Source organism: Mustela nivalis (assembly GCF_964662115.1).
Source record: "Mustela nivalis genome assembly, chromosome: 16".
Taxonomy (NCBI): domain Eukaryota; kingdom Metazoa; phylum Chordata; class Mammalia; order Carnivora; family Mustelidae; genus Mustela; species Mustela nivalis.
This window is the reverse complement of record NC_139035.1, coordinates 24314147-24338174: the sequence shown is the minus strand read 5'-3', so window position 1 is coordinate 24338174 and position 24028 is coordinate 24314147. Positions and strand designations below refer to the sequence as shown.

Genomic DNA, 24028 nt, shown 5'->3' with positions numbered 1-24028 from the left:
CAAATAAATGTATGTATGTCCAGGACCAATGTGGCTAAATGCCCAGATTCTGAACATTTGACTCAGACTCCCTGGATTCTGACCCCAGCTCCCTCCTTACCAGCTATGTGCCTTCGGACAAACTGCTCGGTCTCCCTGGAGTTTCCAGAGTCCCCATGTCTAATATGTTACAATAATACCAGCCGGCTCACGGAATGCACTGCACAGTACCTGACACAAAGTAAATACTCCGTATTATTACTTTATTGAATTCAGGATGTCCGACCACTGAAACTACCAGAAACTGCCAAGCATTTAGGTCATTTCATCCCTGATTCTAGTCAAGAAAGCCCCATTTCGTGAACCTTCATTTCATAAGCTGAGACGGGATTTAATGGCCTTCCGGAATGTGAGAGAGCTCTGGGCACAGGTGGTGGTAAGCAGCTGTTCCCCATCTCTGCTGAGGGCCAGCTGAGAGACTTAAAGAGCTACATGAGTGATTTGGGTATAAAGTTTTAGGAATTGCTTCCTAATGTTCGAGGGTGTGAAAGTCTAGGTTGCCTCCAGAGCAGCCGTGGAATCCCCCTCTTGAGATTCTTTAAAAAATTGGATCCTTAATCGGCTCAAAGGTGGATAAATACCAGGAACGCACCTCACGGTCAAGTAACAAGCAGTTTGTACGGGTCAGTCCGGTGATGCTGCTGTTGACCTAGTTCCGGTGAAGAGCTATTACCTGGAGATTCATACAGAAAGGAAGAAAGTATGGAAAGCAGATTCCTCTACTTAGTGAGATTGTAATAAAGCATCTTAATATGCTGTTAATTCTCATTCAAAATAACTTCACATCTCATTAAGAAACCATTTCTGGAGGACCCTGAGAGGATGGTGCGTGGCTCAGGTGCTCATGTGGGAGCCAGCGGCGCTGGGGGCCATGTTCAGGGGCAACCTCAGGTGAGTGCCTGCCTCCTATGGTGTGCAGATCACGATGTTTGCAATTTCCAGCTCAGGGTGGCAAACAGAAGAGGGGAAAAGTCCCTTCCATTCCACTCTCTAGGAGGGGTGGGGAGGGAGTCTCAGAGAAACTCCTGTGAGTGCACAGACCCCAAATTACACACCTATTGTTCTTTGCAAGCAGAAGACTGTTTTTGCATATTTCCTCTTGGGAAGAAAATATTCTGATTTTAGTGAAGAGATGGATGCAGCCTCTTGCTCTTGTCTTGGTTGCCCAGGGGAAGAGAGCAAAGAGAGAAAAAATAAAAAGATTTCAGGGGAGGGGGGTGGTGAGGAGGAAGAAAAGCTTGCAGAGGCTTTGATCCCGAGCAACCTAAAGCTTGAGTTAAGGCTGAAAGGGATGGACGCCCAGGTGACTGGGGAAGCCCGGCAGGTTTGCAGTTTTACAGCCGTGTAAGGGGATTAGACAGAAGCCTGGAATGGTGATATGTGATAAAGACACATAAATGGAATTTAATGGTTTGTTCTCTTCCAAATTACTAAACATTAAGTGTAAATGTTGTCAAATAAATATTAAATCATATGTATATTGCAGGATCTCGTTTGCACATCACCACCCAGTTTAAGGAAAATGTAGCTTCTTTGTTCCCTGTAAATTACTCTTCCTCCAAGCTCACACCCCATTGAAGAGGGAAGAAAAGGAGCTTGCCCACTGATAATGTCTCAGGCTCTTCTCTTTCAAGCAGGGTCTCTCAGTAAAGCCTTCCCTTAGAGAATTCAGCTCTGTCTCGCTTCCCGAAATGGCTCCTGGCGATGGGAAAGGAGGCCTACCTGGGATGCGGGGCAGATGGCTGATCTGGCCCTGCCCTGCTGGCTGCCATGGGGGCCTTGAGGGACCCTGTGCCATCATTCCCTGCAGGCGTCCACAGACACCAGAGGGAAGGGAGCCTATAGCTCCGCCTCGGGCCACAGACAGCCCCAAGGCCAAGCTGCTTGGGCTCTCAAGCCACAGCAGACAGTGGCCAGGCCCAAGCCAGCTTCTCTGACAGGCTGGAAGCCATCCCCCAGCTACGGATGAGGAAAGGGCCCCAAGCCCTGTGCTCTTAGACTCCCCATCTCCAGCTGCTCTGCTCTCCAAGGCTTTTGAATCCTAAAGAAGGAAACCAAGCTTCCTCGGCTGCGCTTGCTTTCACAACGGCTTCGAACCAGCCAAAGTTGCAAAAGGATCAGGACCTTGAGCAAACTCCCCACCATCGCCCTAATTTAAAAAAGCTGTTAACCAACTGAGAACTCGGAGTGACTCGGGTCATCAGACCCTGCCGGACCCAGCTGAGGGCTCTTTCCCGCCCAATAAACAGGGACTTGTTTGAAGCCATCACGCGCAGATTAATGGATGCACTCTGACCTTGCAGAGCACCAGCTGTCCATCGTGAATTGGCATAAATAACACGACCTCCTCCCCCTCTAGTGCGTAAAGCCCCCTGACTTCCCCCAGAAATGTTCACTGCCATGTAGCCCTCTGCCTAGAAGGTAACTTAGCTCAGCACTGGCTCTGGGGACACTTCAGCAACCGGATTCTCCAGGAATTATCCCAATGGGAAGAGGAAGTGAGTACACAGGCATCTGATGTTTTTGCCTTCCTCTCTGGTACTCTCCTCAAGAGCTTCTTGGGCCTTTCCTTCTGCTAGTGTTCCCAGGAGCACTAAGCCATGTGACCTAGCATTGGTGGCAGAGAGGATGCAGAAAAAGAAACTAGCTTAGTAATAAAGACACCGATCGAGTAGTAGGGTTTGTTGTTGTTGTTGTTGTTTTTAAAGACTTATTTATTTGAGAGAGCATTTGCATGCACACACAAGCAGGGGAAGGAGCAAAGGAAGAGAATCTCAGGCAGACTCCCCACTGATTGTGGAGCCTGATGTAGGGCTCAACCTTGAGCTCATGACCTGAGCCGAAATCCAGTCGGGTGCTCAACCGACTGAACCACCCAGGGGCCCCATGAAGTAGTTCTAAATTACTGTTTCATTACCTGTATTGTGAATGAAAGATCCAGAGTTTGATTTGGTAGGCAGTGGGACAGTCTGGCTTGTACTTATTAGATTGTCTGCTAATAATGTTTAAGAATATTTTATTTACTTATTTGAGAGAGTGAGAGCACAGAGGAAAAGTGAGAAGGAGAAGCAGACTCCCTGCTGAGCAGAGAGCCTGATGTGAGTGAAGCATGGATGTGCTGAGATCAAGTTGAAACTGGTTCCTCTGAAACCCACAGCTGCCACAGTACCACCACTGGGTGTCAACGTACCAAACCAAAGGAGCAGGGTCTTTTAGGGGAAGTAAGGCAACGGCATTTACCGGGGCCCTCTCCGTCCAAAAAAAAAAATTTATGCACACATTTCCTAATTTAATCTGGGAGATGAATAAACTTTGAGGGGAACAGAAAATGCAATATTCAGCTAATGGAGTGACCGATTTGAATCAGAGGCGCTTTTTTCCTAAATTGAAAAAATAACATTAGAGTAGACTCAGAAGTTAAGAGAATCAGTCCCCAGATTCTTTGTTAACAAAGGGCTCTTCCCAGCTATAGGCTCCTTATCACACAATGAAACCATTATTAGAAACACTTCAGGGGAAGAGTGTGCTCCGTGTGCTCTCTCCCTCTGCAAAAATCAGCCAGAAACAAGCATTTGCTATAAAATTATCTGGTTTAATCACTATCAACCTCGGAACTGTGGTACATTAGAGTACGAAACCTGTATGTACAATTACACATAGAAAAACCAGTCTTTGCGAGGAGCAATTTTCAGCAAATCTGACAAACAGCAAGAGTCGTCCCTATTTTGGGTTTGAAAAGAGAACTGGAAATTTCCAAGATGTCCCCCTCCTCCCTCCGGCTCCAGTGACCCTCCCAACACCCATTTGCAAAGGCCTGAGGTGGGAAGGGCCGTATTGACAGTACCAGGCACTCATTCTCCCCTCTTATGGAAGGGGTGGGTGTTCGGAGACATTTCCTATCAGTTATGACACTGATGTTCCATCCGTCTGCATCATTAGGTTCGGTAGTTACCATGACAATATGATGCCTACAGCAATCTAACTTGATAGCCAGATGCCAGAATGTGAAAAAATAGGACCAGCTAAGAAAGTGAGAGAAATATAATTAATCTGAGGCACATAAAAATGTGCACAAAACTAGGACCAAGAGGGAAACTGCTGAAATGTCACGGAGGAGGGACTTCTGCCGGGAAGCAGTAATCAAGTTTCAGTATATAAACTTTGCTAACTAGAGCTGTGAATCGGTCTATAACTAAGACTGAGGAATGCGTCAATGTTAGTCACGAATATCGCTCTGGGCATCTCCCCCAAATAATTTCCTGCCGCAGAGCCCGGTGGGTTCGTCTTGATTCCAGCCAAGGGGTGCTTCTGAAGATCTGAAGCCACCATCTGAGTGCTCCCGCCCTGGCACTCTGCTACCTCCGGGCTGCTGTTCTACCCAGCTTCTCCATCCGACGTGGTACTTAGCCATCATTCCAAAGCTAATGTGAAGAGACTGGACTGAGCTGTGTTCTGGAACGGCCTATCCCAGTGGAGGCAATAGGCCAGGATGAGCCTCTTGGGGGCCCCAATAGGGTAGAGGGGCTGGAAATCGAGCAAGGAGACCAGCCTGGGACAGGTGGCCATTCTCAACATGGCTGGGTTGGATAGCGGCGCTGAGCCAGGCGATTCGGTCGGTTGAGACTAGTAGTCGTAGAGAGCTGGGAAAGAACAAAGGTCGTACAAGATTAAAGCCCCAGGCAGGCCTCCGTGCAGGGCTGGCTGGTCGGACTAAGCTAGGGCATCCTGAGTCTAGAACACTCAAGCTCCATGTGGCTTCCTGCAGTGATCTTCTAATTATCTACTTTCACCCAACACCTGCACCTCTTAAATATGCAAAAGAAATTCAGTTTTATAAAGAGGGAAGGCCAAATGGGTACATTAGAGCAATCGGTCTGGCCCCAAGTCACTGAAGATCAGGGAATTTAGTTTCTCTCAAAAGTCTGCAGTGATCCCCCAGCCCCAGGCTGGAGTGATGGTATGGCCACACCACGGGTGCCAGCACCATGTATCTCTCAGTCTCAAGACCTGTGAAAGGTCAAGAGTGGTATTAATATAGTGACACTTGACCTTGACCGAGCCCTTTCCGTGCGTGAGGCCCTTCACACACATGCTCCCATTTAACCCTCACACCTGCCCTGCGAGGTGGCTACTAGTAACCCCCCTTTACAGATGCAGAAACTGAGTCTTACAGAGGGTAAGTCATTGCGCAAGAACCCACACACAGTAAATGGCAGACTAGGATTATAAACCTGAATTGCCTTCATCCAAAATCTGTGCTCCTACGCCCTCTCCCTCAGGACTCCCTTACCTGAGGGACCTGAGATGGGTTGTAGAGAGGAACACTCCCTCTCAAGGGGGTTGGGGGAAGCAGAACACCAGGGTTGAAGTAAAGCTCAGAGGGAACAGCCTGTGATGGAAAATAACAGAAAATCCTATCAGTCACTGCTTCTGCTTCCAGAACATCAAGGGTTTCCCTTGAGTGTCCGCTTTGGTCAAGAGCTGCAGATGAAAAGGGTTTCTTGATAGACCTCAGGGAATTCAAGCAAACAAACATGATTCAAGTGGGCACGGCCAACCCCTGGGTCTGGGGTGACAAATGCAGAGGCTTGGGGGCAGCTGTACCTGGAGCACGTGAGAAGAAAAAGCCACAGTCAATTATCTTGATAGCATCATAAAAATGAATATCATATTCTCTGAAAGTAGTGTTTTAACACTACAAGTATGCGCTAACCCAACCACAAGAAAATAAAAATGTTTCCCAGCAATCGGCATGAAAGCCATCCATACCACGTGGATGATTCATCAAGAACTTTTTACAGCCCTTGCCAAGGTCACCAACAAACTCCAGGCAAGGGCAAGAGGTCGTGCTCTAGACTTCACCTAAGGAAGTCATTATGGGCTACATCTTGTCCCCTTGAAACTTCCTGTGTGGAAATTCTAACCCCCAGTATTTCAGAATGCATTTGGAGGGAGTGTCTTTCAAAAAGTGATTAAGCAGGTGCCTGGCTGGCTCAATCACTTGAGCATGTGACTCTTGATCTCAGGGTTGTAAGTTCAAGTCCCATGTTGGGTGCAAAGATTACTTAAAAAGAAAATCTTAAAAATTAGAAAAACAGGGGTGCCTGGGTGGCTCAGTGGGTTAAAGCCTCTGCCTTCGGCTCAGGTCATGATCCCGGGGTCCTGGGATCGATCTCCACATCGGGCTCTCTGCTCAGTGGGGAGTCTACTTGTCCTCTCTCTCTCTGCCTGACTCCCTGCCTACTTGTGATCTCTGTCAAATAAATAAATAAAATCTTTTTAAAAAAAATCATTAAAAAAATTTAAAAAACAGAGAGGTAGTTAATGTAAGATGGAGGTCATTAGGGCAGGTCCTAAGTCAGTAAGACTGGTGTCCTTATAAGAAGGCGAAGTGAGGACACAGATGCACACAGAGGAAGACCACGTGAAAACCATGGCCATCTACGAGCCAAGGAAAGGCCTCAGGAGAAACCAACACTGCCAACACCCTGCCTCAGACTTGCAGCCTCCAGAGCTGTGAGGAAATCACTTTGTGTGAGCTGCGGTCTGTGACATTTTGTCATGGTGGCCCTAGCAGACTACAATAGAAGCTTTCTGCCCTCACGGGATGGCACCTCCAGCCCACACTGAATGTTCAGTCCTCTCACACACAGGCGTCTGGTGGGGCCCGAAGCTTCAACCTATCAGCTGCTCACCTCAGGCCCAGACAGGCCTCCAGTCCCAGTACCCTCGGCGGTTCCACCACTGGACACCGATCCTTGGACTTCGCCCTCACCTAGAAAGCAATGAGTCAGAGCTATTTGCCCTGCTCAGGGCTGAGGAGGCCCCACACCCAGAAGGTACCCTCAAGGCCTGAGAAGCAGAGAGCCCACAGACCCAAAGGACAGGAGGTTGGCGGTACCTGTGGCTCCAGATAAGGTGCCCGGCAGAGACCGGGGCTCTGGGAGAGAGGTCAGTGTGAAGCCAGGGCCAGCCTCAGGCGGAGAAGATGCTCTGGAGGTCTCCTGCATTGTGGAGAAAGACAGGCAGTGTTGGGGGTACTGGTTGTTAACAAATTCATGCCCACAATAGCGGCCTCGACCTGTGACCTGCTGCTCACCCCAAAACTCCACTTGCCACCCCCAAACTCTGTGCCACTCCTCTGCCCTAGAATCAAACAACTACTGGCACCCTAAAGTGAATATTCTTCATCCTAATTTTTAAGACCCGATTGGCCTTTGCCCATTACCAGCTGCCAACTACAGGCCTTAGAGGTTCTGAGGAAACTTCCTCCAGTGGGCCCACGGGAGAGGAAGGGTCCTTGCCCTTAGGCCCTCACACTTACCTCAGAGTCAGGACTGTCTGATGAGTCTTCCCCGGAGAGGGATGCGTTGTTGGTGGGCTTCGAGCGAAACCAGCTGAACCAGCCAAACCCTGAGCTCTGGAAGGGAAAGGAGGAAACATAGGAGCTACAGGTGTGCTTCTCACACCGACTAGGAGACAGGCCCACCCCAGTATGCTGGTGGAGAGTTGGAGGCCCAGCGAAAGCCAGAGTTTGCAAGCCTGCCCCCCACCACCATTTGGGAAGGTGACGGTGGCCACGGAACAAGACCCTCCACCTTCGTGTTCTCTTTCGTGTCTCCTGGCTTTTCTTTCTGTGCCGGACTTTGGGAAGGTTTATCATCTGCCTCATCCGAGGACTCCTCCTCATCCTCCTTGACTGAAACAGTGGAACTCACAGAATTATTTCGTGATCTGGGAATCGCTGGCACCTGGAATTAACATAAGAACAAACATTTTTATGGCACTTGACACGTCTTGAGGGCAAATTGCCTGTTCTCCCTCAGCAACCCCACTTGGTAAATCCATGAAACAGCCTTACAGGCCCACAGGTTACTGATGAGGAAATCGGGCTTAGCTAGGAGAAATGATTTGCGGGAGGCCACAGGACAAGGTCAGAGCCCAACCCGCCCTCCTGCTATCCCCTAATCCTCTCTAGGCTTCCGGTTGCTGTGCTCACCCCTCCCAACATCAGAGTTCCAGAACTAGGTCGAGGCCTGGAACAGAGCATTTGGAAGTGCACCGGTGGAGAGGAAGAGGGACAGGACACACCCTACGGGTACCCACACACCCAGAAGGACAGAGACCGACCCTCACTCACTAGCAGACTTGCTCAAGACCAACTGTGAACAAATGCAGCAGAGGAAAGCATGTGCCCATGGGCCCGTGGGCCCTTATATTTGTGTGCATGGCATAAAATTCTCCAATTTAACCATTTTTAAGTGTACAATTCAGTAGCATCAGTAACTTCACAATGTTGTATAACCACCGCTAATAATCCATTTCCAAAACATTTCATTAACCTCAGCAGAAACTCTGTGCCCTGTAAACACTAATGCCCCATTTTCCCCTCCCCCCAAGCCCCTAGTCACCTCTAATTTTTTTGTTCATGAATTTGCCTCTCCTAGGTACCTCATATAAGCAGAATCACACAATATTTGTCCTTTTTTGTTATAGTCACATTTCATATTCCAAAAAGCATAATTGGTACACTTTTGGAAAATAGTTTGGCAAATCTAGAAAAATCTTCAATTCTTATTGTGGGTTTACCTAGCATTTACTAGGTAGTAAACACTAAGCACTTTCATACGGTGATTTGTTTAATCCTCTAAAGTATCCTGTGAGGTAGGCTATTATCATCCCATTTTACATACGAGGAAAGGAAGACACAGAAGGATTAGGCAACTTGTCTAAGGCCACACAGCTAGTAGTTGGCAGAGCAAGGATTCAAGCCCCAGCAGTCTGACTTTCCTTCTGGGCATTTCTCCCCGTTGAGTAATTCAAGAAATAGACAAGGCTTGCACATCTGTCACTAGAATGTCCACCACTGTATTTTATATGTGAGGGGAAGGGAAGGGAACTCAGAGAGAGGAGGAAAGAGAGAAAAGGAAGAGAGACACTCATGAAATATTTAGCAATGTGCGAAACCTAGTGCCCCTTGCCATGGCCCCCAGAGCTGTGTGATCCAGGCCCTATTGCTCTGGCCTCAATTCTCAGCCCACTGCTCCCCAGTTTCTACCCACAGTAGGTCCCTTGTTCTTTCTTCATGGCACCAAATCAGCCAAGTTTCAGGGCCTGTGTTCTCGCTATTCCCTCTGCCTTGAACGCTGGTTCCCCAGATACTTACCTGACTTTTATCTGCCCCCCTATTCTGACTTCTGCTCAAGACCTCCCCAGAGGGCCCCCCTACCCTGGCCACTCCGTCTAGAGTAAAATCCCTCATGCACACAGTTGTTAAGTCACCTCCACTAAACAGAAACACAGGAGGGTAAGTTCCATGTGTACCCCCAGCACAGTCACAGGGGAGCTTGGGATCTGTGAATGAATGAATGAGGGAATGAATGAATGAACAGATGATGGTGCTTTCACACAATGGACTTTATCATACCAATATTGAAAATCATTAATGGGGGCACCTGAGTGGCTCAGTTGGTGAGGCATCTGTCTCTGGCTTCTGCTCAGGTGGTGATCTCACATCGGTGAGAAAGAGCCCCATGCGCAGCTCCACACTGAGCAGGGAGTCTGCTTAAGGTTCTCTTTGCCCCTCCCCCACCCTGTAAGCTCGCTCATGTTCTCTCTCTCAAATAAACAAATCTTTAAAACTAAAATAAAATAATTAATTTTTAAAATTTTTTAAAAAATAAAATAGGGGCACCTGGGTGACCCAGTCGGTTAAGTGTCTGCCTCGGCTCGGGTTGTGATCCCTGAGTCCTGGGATTGAGTGAGTCCCACATTGGGCTCCCTGCTTCACGGGGACTCTGCTTCTCCTTCTTCCTCTACTCCTCCCCCACCCCACTCAAGCTCGTGCGCTCTCTCTCTCAAATAATAAAATAAATTTTAAAAATAAATGACAATAAAATAATAAAAATAAAAATCACTTATGAATGACATAGAAAACCTCATTTTATAGTATTAAATAACAAATGGGAAATAAAATTTTATTTATATAAGCATTTGGAAACACAGGAGTGATATTTGGTTGATAATTTATGATACTTTTTCTTTATTTTTCGAATTTTCTATAACAATAGAAAAAAAATAAGGAAAGCATAAAAGTTTTTTAAGTCCTGCAGCTCCATCACTACATGAGACATTTATATGACGTAACCACTATTTATGTGATCAGATTTATACAGTGAAAGCGTCCAGCCAAGCAAAGCTGAAGAACAACTCAAATACCCATTGTTGGGGGAGGGGTGTGTTCTTGGGACAGCCAGCTAGCACGGCCAGGTGGGGAGGGCCACCTCCAAGACCTTCCAGCCTAACTGAGGAGAAAGGACCCAGCTGCCATAGATTTTTCTTGGAGAAAAAGTAAGGTAAAAAAATTTACAGGGGCACCTGTGTGGCTCAGTGGGTTAAAGCCTCTGCCTTTGGCACAGGTCATGATCCCAGGGTCCTGGGATCGAGCCCCACATTGGGCTCTCTGCTCAACAGGGAGCCTGCTTCCTCCTCTCGCTCTCTCTCTCTCTCTCTGCCTGCCTCTCTGCCTACTTGTGATCTCTGTCTGTCAAATAAATAAATAAAAACTTCTAAAAAAAAAAATTACAAAAAAGAAATAAGCACCAAGGGAGCCTGCTTCCTCCTCTCGCTCTCTCTCTCTCTCTGCCTGCCTCTCTGCCTACTTGTGATCTCTGTCTGTCAAATAAATAAATAAAAACTTCTAAAAAAAAAATTACAAAAAAGAAATAAGCACCAAGGGTCCCCCAGGACAGGGCAAGACGTGGTGAGCCTTTGGTGCAGCAGGTGAGGGGAGGGTGTGAGAGATCTCTGAGGCCAGAACGAAACTCAGCCCTGCCACCCCTCCCCCCATGGACACGGGTTGGTGGACTGAACATAAACAAGAATGTGGCCCTCCTCCCTACCCCTAGGATTAGGGATAGAAAGAAACAAGAACACACACTATAGTGTGGAAAGGAGAGAGGGTGCCAGGCAGGGGAAGGAGTTTGCACGTGGCTGAGAAATCTGGGCCACTGGAAACCACCTGAAGCATTAGTGTAGACCTCAGCATCTGCTGTGCTGTGCCCTCTCACCTGAGGCTCGGAAACAACCTTTTGACCGTCGGGATGCTGGAAACTTCCTTGAGACACGGTGCTCTCTCCTATGGCACAAAACACAAACAAACATTGTGATTTGAACTTGTGCTTTTCCCATCTAACCTGAAGAAGGAATGGGACACGGTCTGCTTGTCTACCAGCTGCAGGTCCAAGCCCATGGCCCCAAGTGAGCCACGGTAAGTGTGAAATCCACATACAAAAACCCTCTCCGTTCCAGCCACCCCAAGGCATGCTGGTCACCTGAACTCTGCTCTGAACCGAGCCATTCCTTAGGAATCCCAGAAACCAGGGCTACGTGCAGTTGGATCACAGGGATCCTCCTGAGCCTCCTGACTAGGACAGGACAATATCTTCGCAGGTCAAAGATCTAATCCTGCCGTTTGGTGGTCAGCTCTCCCCCGGTGTCACTCAGCACTGCTCAGCACACTCCACACCTGTCTCCCATCACTGCCACCCTTGGGAGCAGGACGGAAGAGTAGGTCTGTGCTAGCAAACCCCAACAGTAAGCTCTTGGGTGCAAGATGATAGAGCTTGAGGCACAGATGGCACTTCCCTCCTTCCTCCACCCTGCAGCCTCTCTCCTAGAAACTATGCATCCAAGCGGAGGGCAGGAGGAACTGGGCTTGGCCTCGTTCTGCTTGCCCCAGCGGAGAGGCAGACTGCAAAGGAAGGAAGCAGAGTGCCCCACCCCCACCAGAGGCATGCAAAGTATCAATCCCAAGGCTGCCCCATAGTAGTGGGTCCTCAGTCAGATGTACACCCACCATTCAGGGCTTTATGGGCTCTGATCCCACCACCTCCTCCCTCTCCCACTTCCTCCGCTTCAAAACTTCTCCCCCAGGTCTTACCAAGGGGTGGGTGGAACAGCTGGGTTTCCTCCCAGGCTCCTCCTCCAGGAGTCCCTGTCAGTGCCAGGCTGCCACCAGTCCCAGGAACTGAGTAAAGAGGCACTGGGCCCCCCATCTGCCCCACACTTCCACCTGCTGGGTGGGAGCTGAGCTGGTGGGGAAAGGCCGGCTGCCGAGGGCTGGGCTGGCCCGGGCCCATCTGCTCCAGGGTTGGCCACAAGGCTGGGCGAGCACCAAGGGTTCCTGAGTTGCTCTGACGTCCCGAGAGATCATGGTAGAAAGTGCTTTCTAAGGACATAGAGCAAAGAGGAAGAGCTGAGAACTGAAATATAGCATCAGAATGGACCGATCACACCAGGACCATTCCTGCCCACATCCTCCTTGGAAAGAAGTCACAGAGACAGGGCGCTGGAGGTGGCTGCCGTTAACGTCGATGACAGGCCCAACCCAGCAGTGGTTGTCACACCTCTCACTGCTTATGACTTGGAGTCGACAAAATGATTTCCCTCACCGCCGTGTAGAATCCCTGAGCCTTAAACAAGTGCATTAGTTCACTGGGAGGATAGAAATTACCACTTTACTTCATGCCATACTGTTTTATTTTGGATAAACTTTCCCCTTTAATGATTTCCTCATGGACTTGGGTGTTTGAAACATGAGCAGTTGATGGTTAAAATACAAATGAGACCACAGACATGATGGCTCTGCTTTTAAAGAATCAGAGCATCAGCCCTGGAAATGAGTGTGGTGGTCTTCCTTCCGGCTCCGCCATTTTGCCGATGAGATGGACCACCGTGTGGACGTGTGCTGTGATGGGCCCAAGGTCATGGTGCTGGTGGGGCTGATGACCCCCATGCTCAACTGGGTGAAAAGAGACACGGCTGTTTCCTGGCAGAAGCGGCATTCGGGGGCGCCTGGGTGGCTCAGTGGGTTAAGCCGCTGCCTTCGGCTCAGGTCATGATCTCAGGGTCCTGGGATCGAGTCCCGCATCGGGCTCTCTGCTCAGCAGGGAGCCTGCTTCCTCCTCTCTCTCTCTGCCTGCCTCTCTGCTACTTATAATCTCTCTCTGTGTCAAATAAATAAATAAAATCTTAAAAAAAAAAAAAAGAAGCGGCATTCGGAAACACCCAGCCTGACTCCCCTCCGGTCCTTGACCTTCACAGGTCCCATGACACCCTGGACACAGCAACCAAAGCCGGCGTGCCTTGCCTTCCCCCTGCTTATCCGTAAAGGGTGTGCTAAAGGGTGGGAAACGGCTAGAATCAGAGATGAAGCCCTGTCCTGACCCCAGGCACAGAACCAACTGGGGGAAATACTTCCCGCCCAACCCAGCACCCAGAGGCAGCCTGAGGGGAAAGGAGAGATTTGTTGATGGAAGGTACGTCACATGTGTGTAGCCTTTGAATGCTCAAACCCAAAACGGATAGCTCAAAAAGATCTCCCTATGTCCCCAACATCCACAGGAAGTACGGACAACCCATCATCTCTGGCTTCCTCTCTGGGGAGAAGCTATAAAAGGCTGGTAAAACCATGAGATCACGACACAGAATAATGAGTATTAAAACCGGAATGGAGGGCAGAAACTCTCACAACGCGGGAACTGAGCAATGTGGGGATGCCCGTGGCCACCTGGAGCGGTGGGGAGAAGGTGCCTAGACCGATGCGTCAGGCTTACACTGGCAAGGCAAGCATTTCCCAAGTTCCACCTCTCGTATGATCAGGCGCTGAGGGTCAGCCCTCACACACTTGGGCCCTTGGCGTGGATACCTGGTGTTCCTCTGGCTCCTGCAGCATCTGAGTGAGCAGAATGGAGATCCCCACTGTCTGCTGCTACCTTGTGCTAGTGAAAAAAAGTAAAAATCTTCTTAAGCCACACAAACAAAAGCAAGAACAGGGAACAACAGTTTAAAAATTGAGTCAGAGCACCTGGGTAGCTCAGTGGGGTAAGCCTCTGCCTTAGCCTGGGTCATAATATCAGGGTCCTAGGATCGAGCCACATGTCCCCCACTCATCAAGGAGCCCGCTTCTGCCCCTCACCCCATTCTCTTTCTCTCAAATAAGTAAATTAAATCTTTAAAAATAAATTAAAATTCTAAAAAATAGCAATTAAGTCAAAAAGAAATTTCAGACGGAGTGGCAAGGTAGGGGAACCTCGCCTGAATGCCAAGGGCTGGCAGGAGAGGCACAAGACATCCACTGTCTCCCCGAGGAAGGGACTAACCGTCGGGGCCAGGCTCCCTTGTGGGCAACACATGAAGCGAGTCAGAGCCGCGTGTGCCTTGAAAAATCTACCCTGTCCCGTCTTCCAAAACGGTGGAAGGAAGAGAAGGGAGGCAGCCCCGTTCCAATTATGTTACAATTACTGCCAGCAGCTTTTGCACTTGTCAGAACAAAAAGGAAAGGCCTGGAAATCTTTTAAGCAATTGCCCTACATTACATGAAAGTGACACGGGTCCACTATGATCCGCTGTTCCTAACAGAGAGATGAAAGCTTTAATGGTCATAAAATGTATCTTCTAGGACTGCAGAGAAGGGTGGCAAGGGCGATCGGCAAGAGGGCCCCAGGTCTCACAGGCAGACATAGGAAAACATTTCCACCAGAGAGAGACAGGCAGCAGCTCGGAGGCTGAGCACCGCCCCTGCTTGGGTCCACTTGAGCCTCGTGGGAGCTGGGAGACTTCGTGGCCCTCCACGGGGTCGGGGATTTGCCAAGGTCAGTGCCTGCCTACTCGGTGCTAGGGGAGCAAAGGGAGAAACAGGTCTCAACGCCTGGCCCGGCCCCAGCCTCACTCACCAGCAGCTCCTCGTGCCGCCTGCGAAGGGGCACCAGCCAGGCTGGCTCCGGGTCCTTGTCTCCAGGGCGTCTCTCTACAACCAAGGGATCGGACAGCTTCAGTCTCTCTGCTAGCTGTGCCAGGTTTCCAGCCGGGTCAGGGGTGAACATAAGAGACAGGAAAGGAGAAATAAAACACAATGGGGAACGAGGCAGTAAGGGAATAGGAGAAAGACCGCCTTCGCTCCCTTGCAAATTAGATTACAAAGAATAATTGAGAGGTAGCAAATTCAGCAGGTACCTTTCCGAAATTGCAGCATAATAAACAATTAACCCATCTGGGTGTTAGATCCTCCGTAAGACATAAGAAGAAAGTGTTACCCAGCTCTGCACCCGTGCAAGGGGGTGTGCTCTTCGAGGCTTCCCGAACTTCAAACTTCGGTGCTCTGGGCAACCGCCTGGACTGTTGCCAAAATGCTAATTCTGATTCCAGAACTCTGGGTGGGGCCTGAGATTCTGCATGTCTGACCAGCTTCCCAATAACGCTCATGCTGCTGGTCAAGGGACTACTATGTCTTGCAAGATTCAGAAGCCCCAAACTTCCCACCTTCCCCACTCCTGGTCCCTGAGCTCGCCATAACCGCCAGCCTGTTGGCAGACACCAGGGGCAGGGAGCTCGGCACCTGAGGTGGGTCACTCGCTAGAGGAGCCAACACTCGGGCTTCACATAAAGCAAAGCAAAAGTTGACAGTGGGTTGCCGTCCTCTCCAGCTAATGGATTTTTCTTCTGTTAATTGGAACAACTATTGGCCTGATTGTTTTCTTCCCTAGGAACTAAGTTGATTTGTTTTTGTTTTCTTTTTTTAACATATCCCACATGTGATAAAATATTCCATGCATTTAAAAGCATTTTAATAAGGATCATTTCCCGTTTTAATCACTAAAATATATTTTCCAAGTCCAGCGTCTATAATTAGAACGGTTCATCTCAACGTGCAGTTTCACTGTCCCAGAAAAGCAGTTGCAAGACTAAGTTTCTGGCAGAGCACATGCCTGGCTTCCCACCTCCCGATCCCAGCACCCTCCACCCTCTGCCTGTTTCTTTGTGAGGTGTCAGGACTGGGCTTATCGCGCCTGGGCATGCATACGGGGTCAAAGACAGCCATGGGCTCCAATTTTCCAGCATGTTCAAAGGAGATGGGATGCAGAATCGAAGTTCTTCACAACAGCTTTCTCTGAACACCAAAGATAAAACACCTACAGAGAACCCTTTGAGAACCTCACCTTGATGAGTTCCCCTAATAGCACAGGGTGATTGCTGTCTTCCTGGCTAAGGAGGGCCGTGCCGATGGCTTCGCAGTAATGCAAGGCCTGGGACGCAAGGCCGTAATCTGCCAGCCGGGAAGCATAAAGGAGCTTATACACCTGTGAAGAGGAACAGAGCCAGTGACCACGAGTCCATCCAGGCAGGCACAGAAGGAGAGGAATGTAGATAAGACTTCCTGGAAGGCAGCTGACTGCCAGCTTCCACTAACTCTGGCATCCAAGTCTCAAGGAGGGCCTCCTGCCCATTTAAAGCATTCTATTTGGGTATGGGCACAATTTCAAATCCAGCCTGCTGGTCCTGCGTCGTGGAGAGAGAGACAGGAGTCACCACCAGCTCAGTGTCCGTAGACTGAGTCACCATCGAAAAGCACCAGGCCACTTACTTCTTATCAGGAAACCCTCCCACCTGGAAAGCCTGGTGTAGGTGGGGCAGAGGACCAGGCACCAGGGGGGACACAGAAAGGAAAAAGAAAAGACTCTGACACAGAGCAGGCTGGTATTCACAGAAGCATGAGTTGCAGAGCAGGATGGAACGTTAGGGATGGGGAATCAGACAAATCCAAGGTCAAATTCCAGCTCCACACTGGGCGTGCCACCTTGGGTTGGTTACTCCACCCCCCTGTGCCTCAGTTTCCTCACCATAATATGGGGATAATAATACTATTCACCCCTTGGATGTTGTAAAGATTAGATAATCCATGCAAAGGTCTTAGAACAAATGGTACCCAAGGGGTGGGAGCCGAGAGCACGTAAGTCCTCTGAACGTCAGTTTCCTCTCTTGGGAAAGGGGGTCATCATGCCCACCTCAGGGGATGAGACATAACACTCTGAGACACAAAGGCGCTGTGCCCGCACCTAGAGCACACACACTAAAACCAGCACCTAGAGCACACACACTAAAACCAGCACCTAGAGCACACGCACTAAAACCAGCTAGTCCCCTTACGCTCAGCCCACAGGAGACTGCAAGGGGATGACCCAAGAAGGGAGAGAGATGAAAGGACTATTCTCGAAGGAGCTGGTCCGACACAGCTTTGTCGGGGAAGGAGAGTCTGGTAAAACTCTGAAAGAAGACACTAACGGGGTCACTTCCTTCCTCTAATGAATTCACTTGTTTTCAAGGTTTGGATTTGTGCTTTGTGTTGTGGTGTGTGTGTGTGTGTGTGTCCAGGTGCACTCTGGGGACAGGCACTGAAGGAGTCTTGATGAATGTGAGGTGACAACAGGGCATCCAGCAGAGAAGTTAAGAGAAAAGAGGCGAACCCACAGCGTGCACACCACTTGCGCAGCCAAAGCCCCAAGAGAAAGAAGGGCAGGGGAGGACTGGGGTTACAGCTGGGAGGAACTTTCCAAGCTCGAAGACAGGGGTCCAAAAGAGATGGCAGGAGCAGGTCAGATGGAGGGAGCAGACCGGGCCGTCCCTGGGCTAGGCCCCCCTACTCCCACCTCTGGCAGGATGGCCAAGGGGCAGAGGAGAAGGGAGAGCTGTTTGGGGAGAGCACAACAGAAGTTTCTGCCAAGCAAGGATGAGGAGTGGGTGCCCTGGGACACCAGCTGATTTCCAGAGGGGCCGCTGCCGTGTGTTGCTTTCGTATCTTAAAATACAGACCTTAAGGAGACCTAGGACGACATCCTAACTCTTCCCACACTCAACCTAAGGAGGAAAAGTGCTGTCGATGACTTAGCCAGGGCTACACTATGCCAAATAGCAAAGCTGGAGATCCCGCTGCGGGCGGTCATCGGCCGCTCAGACGGCGGCCGACCGTGTGCTCGGTTACCTGGAAAGAAGGGATGAAGGATTTGGGGCGGCCCAGCATCTGACAGTACTCGAAGATTTCCGTCCTCTGGATAGCCTCGGTCGTTGCAAATTTCAAAAACTCTTGACTAAAACCAGAGAATAATAATAAAAGAAATTGAGGAGGGAGGGGAGGGGAGGCTTTCCAATCCTAGCAGACAAACACCATTCGTGGAGGAGCTTCTGCCTGGCTGGATCTCCAGGACGGCTCCGAGACAGGAAAGATGCTCTGGGCCTTTGGAGGGAACGCTCGGCCTCCTCTCGTTCCACCTTCTTGAGGCTGGGGATGGAACAGAACAGAGCCCTGCACCAGAGGTGCTGGGGAGCAAAGACTGCAGAAAAGGAGGGGTTCTCCACCTTCTTTGCTGGAGGGTCCCCTAAGGCAAGCTGCTCTCCATCTCCCTTCGGGGCGCTAGGTGCTCCTCTTAAACATGCTGGGAGCGAGTCCTGTGCCCTGAAGGTCTAGAACGCACACCTGTGCGAGGCCACTTCTGGTGTGAACAGAAGAGAAGAGGGAGTGATGTGGGGCCCCAAGACAGGAAGGCGTGGATGAGGATGGGGAGGACAGCTGAGCCAAAAATCACAAGACAGTCCAGTCCCTATACTGGTCTTCTTTCAGCCAAGGAGGAAGCGGGCTGAACGAAGGAGATCCAAGGGGCTTCCAGACCCTTCCACATGCCCCTACATCTTGTTGTGGTATTGGAACCCATGGCCTCCCAGCTATCTTCAGAAACGCCCTCGTGCGACAAAAACACAGGAGGGAGACGAATGAACCCCTACGCACTTCTTGCCGCATTTGGCACAGACGGGATGTGACAAGCCAATCAGAGGCCATCAGAGACCACGGCCAAAGAGAGCCACCCACGAGACTGTATGTTTCCGCAACGGTAGGCCACCTGGCACAACAGTGGTCAGTCCGGGCTCTGCTCCAGGTCCAGCGTGACTCCACACCCGCTGTGTTAACCTTGGATAAGTTATTTAACCTCTCTGTGCCTTGGTTTCCCTCCTCTATCAAGTGAAGATTAAAAATATACCTTATTTATAGGTAATGATTAAAGTCGGTAATGATTAAAGGAAACGGTGCAAATAAAATGACTGTGTAAAATAAAAAACAAAAATAAAATATAGAAAATAATAAAATAAAATAAAATAAAATAAGTAACGGGGGACTTTGAGTAGCTTGTGCACCAAGTCAGTGTAAGGATGTAAGGAATAAGCATAAACTTCTTCCAGCTTCCAGTTCTGCCCAGGGCTGACTCTGAGCCAGGCCCAGGGCTGCCTAGCACGGAGCCCCAAGCCGCCCTCTCCCTGATGGCACTAACGAGTCAGACGAGGTGACCTCTGCTCATGGAACCAGGGTGCCACCCAGTGGTCAGAGGGGCACAATACACCCCAAAGGAACACAAATGCAGTTTTGGGGAGCCTGAGGCCCCCGGTTGGTGTGATGCAGCACCCACTGGGCACCTCCCTGCCCAGCCTCTTGAAGAAAAGACCCCCAGAGGAAAGGAGCAGCAGTAGGTGAAATTCACACAGGAAAATGGAAAAGGGGGCCATGAAACCCAGCGAGGGCTCAAACAATCCCCTGGAAAAGGTCCTTCCTGCTTCCTTCCCCCAGAGCATCACATACCTGTGGCTACTGCCAAGCAAGGCCAGATGGTCGGTCTTCACGGTGTAGTGGCCAAAGGGCACGTGAGCCATGAGGTAGCAGAAGTGAGCGGCCTCCACCAGCCCCTTCCCTGCTGCAGGGGGAGGAGAGCAAGCCCCAGTCACAGAGCCCGGCCGTGTGGGGACCCACTTGCTGGGCGTGATGGGAGAGAGATGACAGGGGGCTTGGGGCTCAGAGGGGAGCGTCCTCACAGGGGTGAAGGGGACAACAGCTCAGGTCAGGAGTCACGCCCCAAACCACGCATTCTTGGCTTTGACATAATTCCGTTTCAGCTCTCTTTGGCCAAAAGAGGCCTCTAGCGCTTATTCCCCTCCTGAATTTGTGATTAGGAATTTGCTAAGCATTTTAGTCCTTCCTGAAGGTGAAAAGGGAGCAGATGCGTACACCTGAGCAAAGACACGGGCTGTGGGGAGCTGCTGTTTTTCAATTAGACTTCTTGGGGCACTAATGCTCCTCCTGCTGAAGTCGAACAATAGGAAACTTTTCCCAGGGCTCATAAAATTCACGATAATTACCAGCTTGTTCCCACTTCCAGAATGCTCTCCCATACATTTCCCATTACCTCAAAACTGAATTAATTCAAGTAGTAAAGTACCCAGCACAGTGCCTGACACCCAGAAATGACTAAACAAATCCTTGCCCTTCTGAGTGTGAACAGCCAGCCAGCTGCTCCTCCCGGCTCTTTTCAGTTTAACAGAGTGTTTTGCCACAAAGTTTACAAAGACTATCATGATTCCTAGATGTTCTGACCAAATTTGAGAACCACTGAGCTGGAACATCCAGTCGCCCCTGAGTATTTATAAAGCCAGGTTCACTGAGAGAGAATACAAGTGCAGACGACACACAATTACCCAGGGTAGTTCGGGCAAAGATAGAGTTTGCTCTCCGGCTGAGCTGGGTCACTGTACGACTAACCGTAACAGGAGGCGAGGGTCCCCAGAGTTAACTCTGTCTTCAGGGAAGTCTGACCAGGGATAGAAAGCCAACTGCTGAGAGTTGCCTTCTCCAGCAGCACAGCCCTGAATCTCGGGGTCTGGACTGTACTGGCTTGCAGCGGAAATTCTGGGAAATGGAGTCAAGTTGACACTCCTTACCCTGGAGGTTCTTTCCCCCAGACACAGAGGCTCCTGGGTCAAAGGAGAGCCTGAGGCTCAGATCGGGCCCTGCACAGCACCCAAGAGCCTGCAGACAGATGTTTACAGATGGCCTAGAGATGCCCTAGAGGAGAAGAGGGCAGGAGGGCTGGCTTCGTCTTACCCAGGGTGTCCCCCATAGTGATAATGGCTCGCTGAAGCAGCTCCGGGTCCCCGCCCTGATTCGACAGAATCACAGCCAAGTGAGGCCTCCAGTCTCCCCACTGCTTGTCCGCACAGCACTGAAAGGCAGCAGACAAAGTGGGAGATTTACTGACTCACGTAGCACTAGCCAGAGTGTAGGAGAAGAAAGCTGTCCATCTCCTAGTTTGGAGTTTGGGGAATGCGGCTTATACCGGACTATAGCACTGTCCTTCATTGATTTAGATATCTCCTTTTAAAAAAGCAAGGCTCCTAGAAGGATGGGTAGCAGACAGACACGTGCACATACATATATACATGGGAATATGGGGAGGTAAGTAAATAAAATGACACTACTGATCACTTCCTGATTTTCAATTTCTTCCTGGTGCCCCCACCCCTGCCCAATCCCAACAAGAAGGGACAACATCCGGAAAATAAAACAAAACAAAACAAACCCTGTTGTTTCAGTGGGAGAAGGAAGACCAGACATCCTTGACTCATGAAGAATCCACATTAGCCGGTTAGAAGTCAGGGGGACCCTAGGTCCTTAATACCTTACCACATGGCTAGTGTTTTCTGGTTTTACAAAGGCCTTTCACACACATCACCTCAGTTAACCTTCACAACAACCCTAAAAGTTGAATTCCTATTGCCCCTCGAAGGACAAGGAAAGCAGGCCACGTGTCCCAGCCCACCACCCAGTCTCCACTCATCTTGCTCCTGGCTGAGGGCTGTGCCCCCTCCTTCCGGGGACAATGCAGGAGCAGCAGAGCTCCACAAGGGGGCAGTAGGGTGCACACAGAGTGGGGGGGGGAGGGAAAATACCCCACACAAAGGGTCGGGTGTGGGCCTCCCTTCTCCAGAATGAAGAGGGATTTCAGGACAGGAAACATCAATAAAGCAACAACATGATGTCACAGAAAAAATTTGGTTCCTGGATTCAAATGGAGTCCTGCTACCTTTTTTTTTTTTTTTTTTTTAAGATTTATTTATTTTAGAGGAGCACAGTGGGGTGGGCAGAGGGAAAAGGAGAGAGGGAGAGAGAGAGAATTCCAAGCAGACACCCTGCTGACCACAGAGCCTCACACAGGGCTCCATCTCACAATCCTGAGATCAGGACCTGATCCAAAATCAACCATCTACAGCTCAACCTTCTGAGCCACACAGGCTGCTTCCTACTCACTTTGTGACCTTGAGCAAGTTTCTCAAAACCTTTTTTCCTCATCTCTTGAGTGGAGATCATCATTTCTACCTAACCGGGTAGTGCTGATAAGAAAATAAGATAGCCAGGTCAAGCACATAGCATAATGCTTTGCCCTTCGTTTGCTCATTATAAATGACACATAGGGGCGCCTGGGTGGCTCAGTGGGTTAAGCCGCTGCCTTCGGCTCAGGTCATGATCTCGGGGTCCTGGGATCGAGTCCCGCATCGGGCTCTCTGCTCAGCAGGAGCCTGCTTCCTCCTCTCTCTCTCTCTGCCTGCCTCTCTGCCTACTCGTGGTCTCTCTCTGTCAAATAAATAAATAAAATCTTTAAAAAAAAAAAAATAAAAAAAAAAAAAATAAATGACACATAGTACAAATACACACACACACACACACACACAGACGGAAGCCCAGCAAAAGGAAAGAGGTGATTTTCAGACCAGTCCATCTCCCAGTCTGTTACACAGAGCAGGTGGAGTGGAAGATGGACACTAGTAACAGCTCAGATTTGGAGGTTAGAAAAATTCACAATTATTTGGTCTTTGTAATTATCCCAAGGAACAAAAGATGCTTTATCCAAGTGCATTTTATGGTTACTCTTTGTTTATGGAGGGGATGCGGTGTGAATGAGGGAGACGAAGACAAATCACAGGAGTGGCAGCCCTCACTCACTGCACCCTGTCGGTGGACCATACCCAGTGCTGGGCATTTCTCCTGTGAGCAATCACAGGCATTGGGTCCTATTATTATCTCCACATCAGCCAGGCTTTTCTTGCTGGAATGAAAGGAACAAGCAAAAGAAAAATCCTTGCTGAAAAGAACAAACACTTAGAAGTCATTCTTCTGTCTCTTCCCCAGGTGATTTAAAAAAAAAAAAAAAAAACTCACTGTAAAGCCGATCTGTGGAGAGAAAGAGCACTGAAGAGAGAGCGAACACCTAACTAACTTCAATGGGTCAAGCATGGCCGTTGATATGGGTTCCGATATTCTCTGTCCTGTAATTTTCACAATAACTCTATTGGTGAGGCATCAAAATGCCCACAAAGAGGAAAGCCTGACATTCTGAGATTAGGTAAGAAAGCCAAGTTCAGAGAGCAGGAAGGAGCAGACTCTGGGTAAGCCTGTTGTAGAAGCCCTCATCTAGGTTTTCTGGTTGCCATGTTTTTCCCATTCATTCCAAGTAACTAAAGACTAGCCTTTTACTGGAATGCCACCATGCGAAGAAACGCTCAAACACTATGATCAAAATCCACATTGGCACATCACCCCTGGCTTCTCGGTTTTCTCACCTAAAAGCAGGGAACATTTAGCTAACTCTCCCATTGCAGGGAGACCCAATGGACTGTACGCTGATGACATCATTTCCTGCTTTACAACATGATGCAATTTCACAGCAGCACACAGCTGTTCCGCAGACCCGTGAGCACTCCATGTTCCCATAAGCCAGTGGGCTTAACAATGGGGCAGGAAAGTCATCGTTTCTCTTTCCTTTTCCAGGACTTGTCCCCAAGCAATAAGAAGAACAAAAAGGGGCGCCTGGGTGGTTCAGTAGGTTAAGGCCTCTGCCTTCAGCTCAGGCCATGATCCTGGGGTCCTGGGATCGAGCCCCGCATCGGGCTCTCTGCTCAGCAGGGAGCCTGCTTCCTCCTCTCTCTCTGCCTGCCTCTCTGCCTACTTGTGATCTCTGTCTGTCAAATAAATAAATAAAATCTTTAAAAAAAAAAAAAAAGAAGAACAACAACAACAAAAAAGCAAAGTGTGAAGTCCGTTTTCATGAAAACTTAGGTGTCAGCAAAAACCCACACCTTGGAATACAAGAAAAAGCTGCCAAAAGTAGTAGAGAGTGAACAGAGAAGAGTTCAGGAGGAAGCAGAAAGAGAACTCCAGAAGGGCAGGATCCCACAGCCACTTCTGCTGGCTGGGGAGAAGCCAAGGCTGTACAGATACCCACAGAACACTCCAGATATGCAGGAAAGGCCAGTAGGCCTGCAGTGTGGCACTGGCCCC

General features: G+C 49.6%; 1 protein-coding gene across 7 annotated transcripts in view; it reads right to left on the bottom strand.

Annotated features, from left to right (window-relative positions):
- Positions 1–3610: 3610 nt before the first annotated feature.
- Positions 3611–24028, bottom strand: part of SEC16B (SEC16 homolog B, endoplasmic reticulum export factor) — a 57964-nt gene continuing 37546 nt past the window's right edge. For 6 of the 7 annotated variants that reach the window (XM_082703815.1, XM_082703817.1, XM_082703816.1 and 3 more), the window contains 14 exons: positions 20798–20915; positions 19502–19613; positions 17858–17963; positions 16038–16178; positions 14775–14888; positions 13748–13820; positions 11981–12268; positions 11109–11176; positions 7638–7790; positions 7364–7459; positions 6941–7043; positions 6735–6814; positions 5330–5428; positions 3611–4679 (listed from right to left, as the gene is read on the bottom strand). In XM_082703815.1, coding sequence (XP_082559941.1) covers positions 4608–4679; positions 5330–5428; positions 6735–6814; positions 6941–7043; positions 7364–7459; positions 7638–7790; positions 11109–11176; positions 11981–12268; positions 13748–13820; positions 14775–14888; positions 16038–16178; positions 17858–17963; positions 19502–19613; positions 20798–20915 — 1623 coding nt within the window. In that variant the 3' untranslated portion in view covers positions 3611–4607. Of the gene's footprint in view, positions 4680–5329; positions 5429–6734; positions 6815–6940; positions 7044–7363; positions 7460–7637; positions 7791–11108; positions 11177–11980; positions 12269–12294; positions 12842–13747; positions 13821–14774; positions 14889–16037; positions 16179–17857; positions 17964–19501; positions 19614–20797; positions 20916–24028 lie in introns of those variants that run through there. The other variant, XM_082703820.1, reaches the window with a different exon arrangement.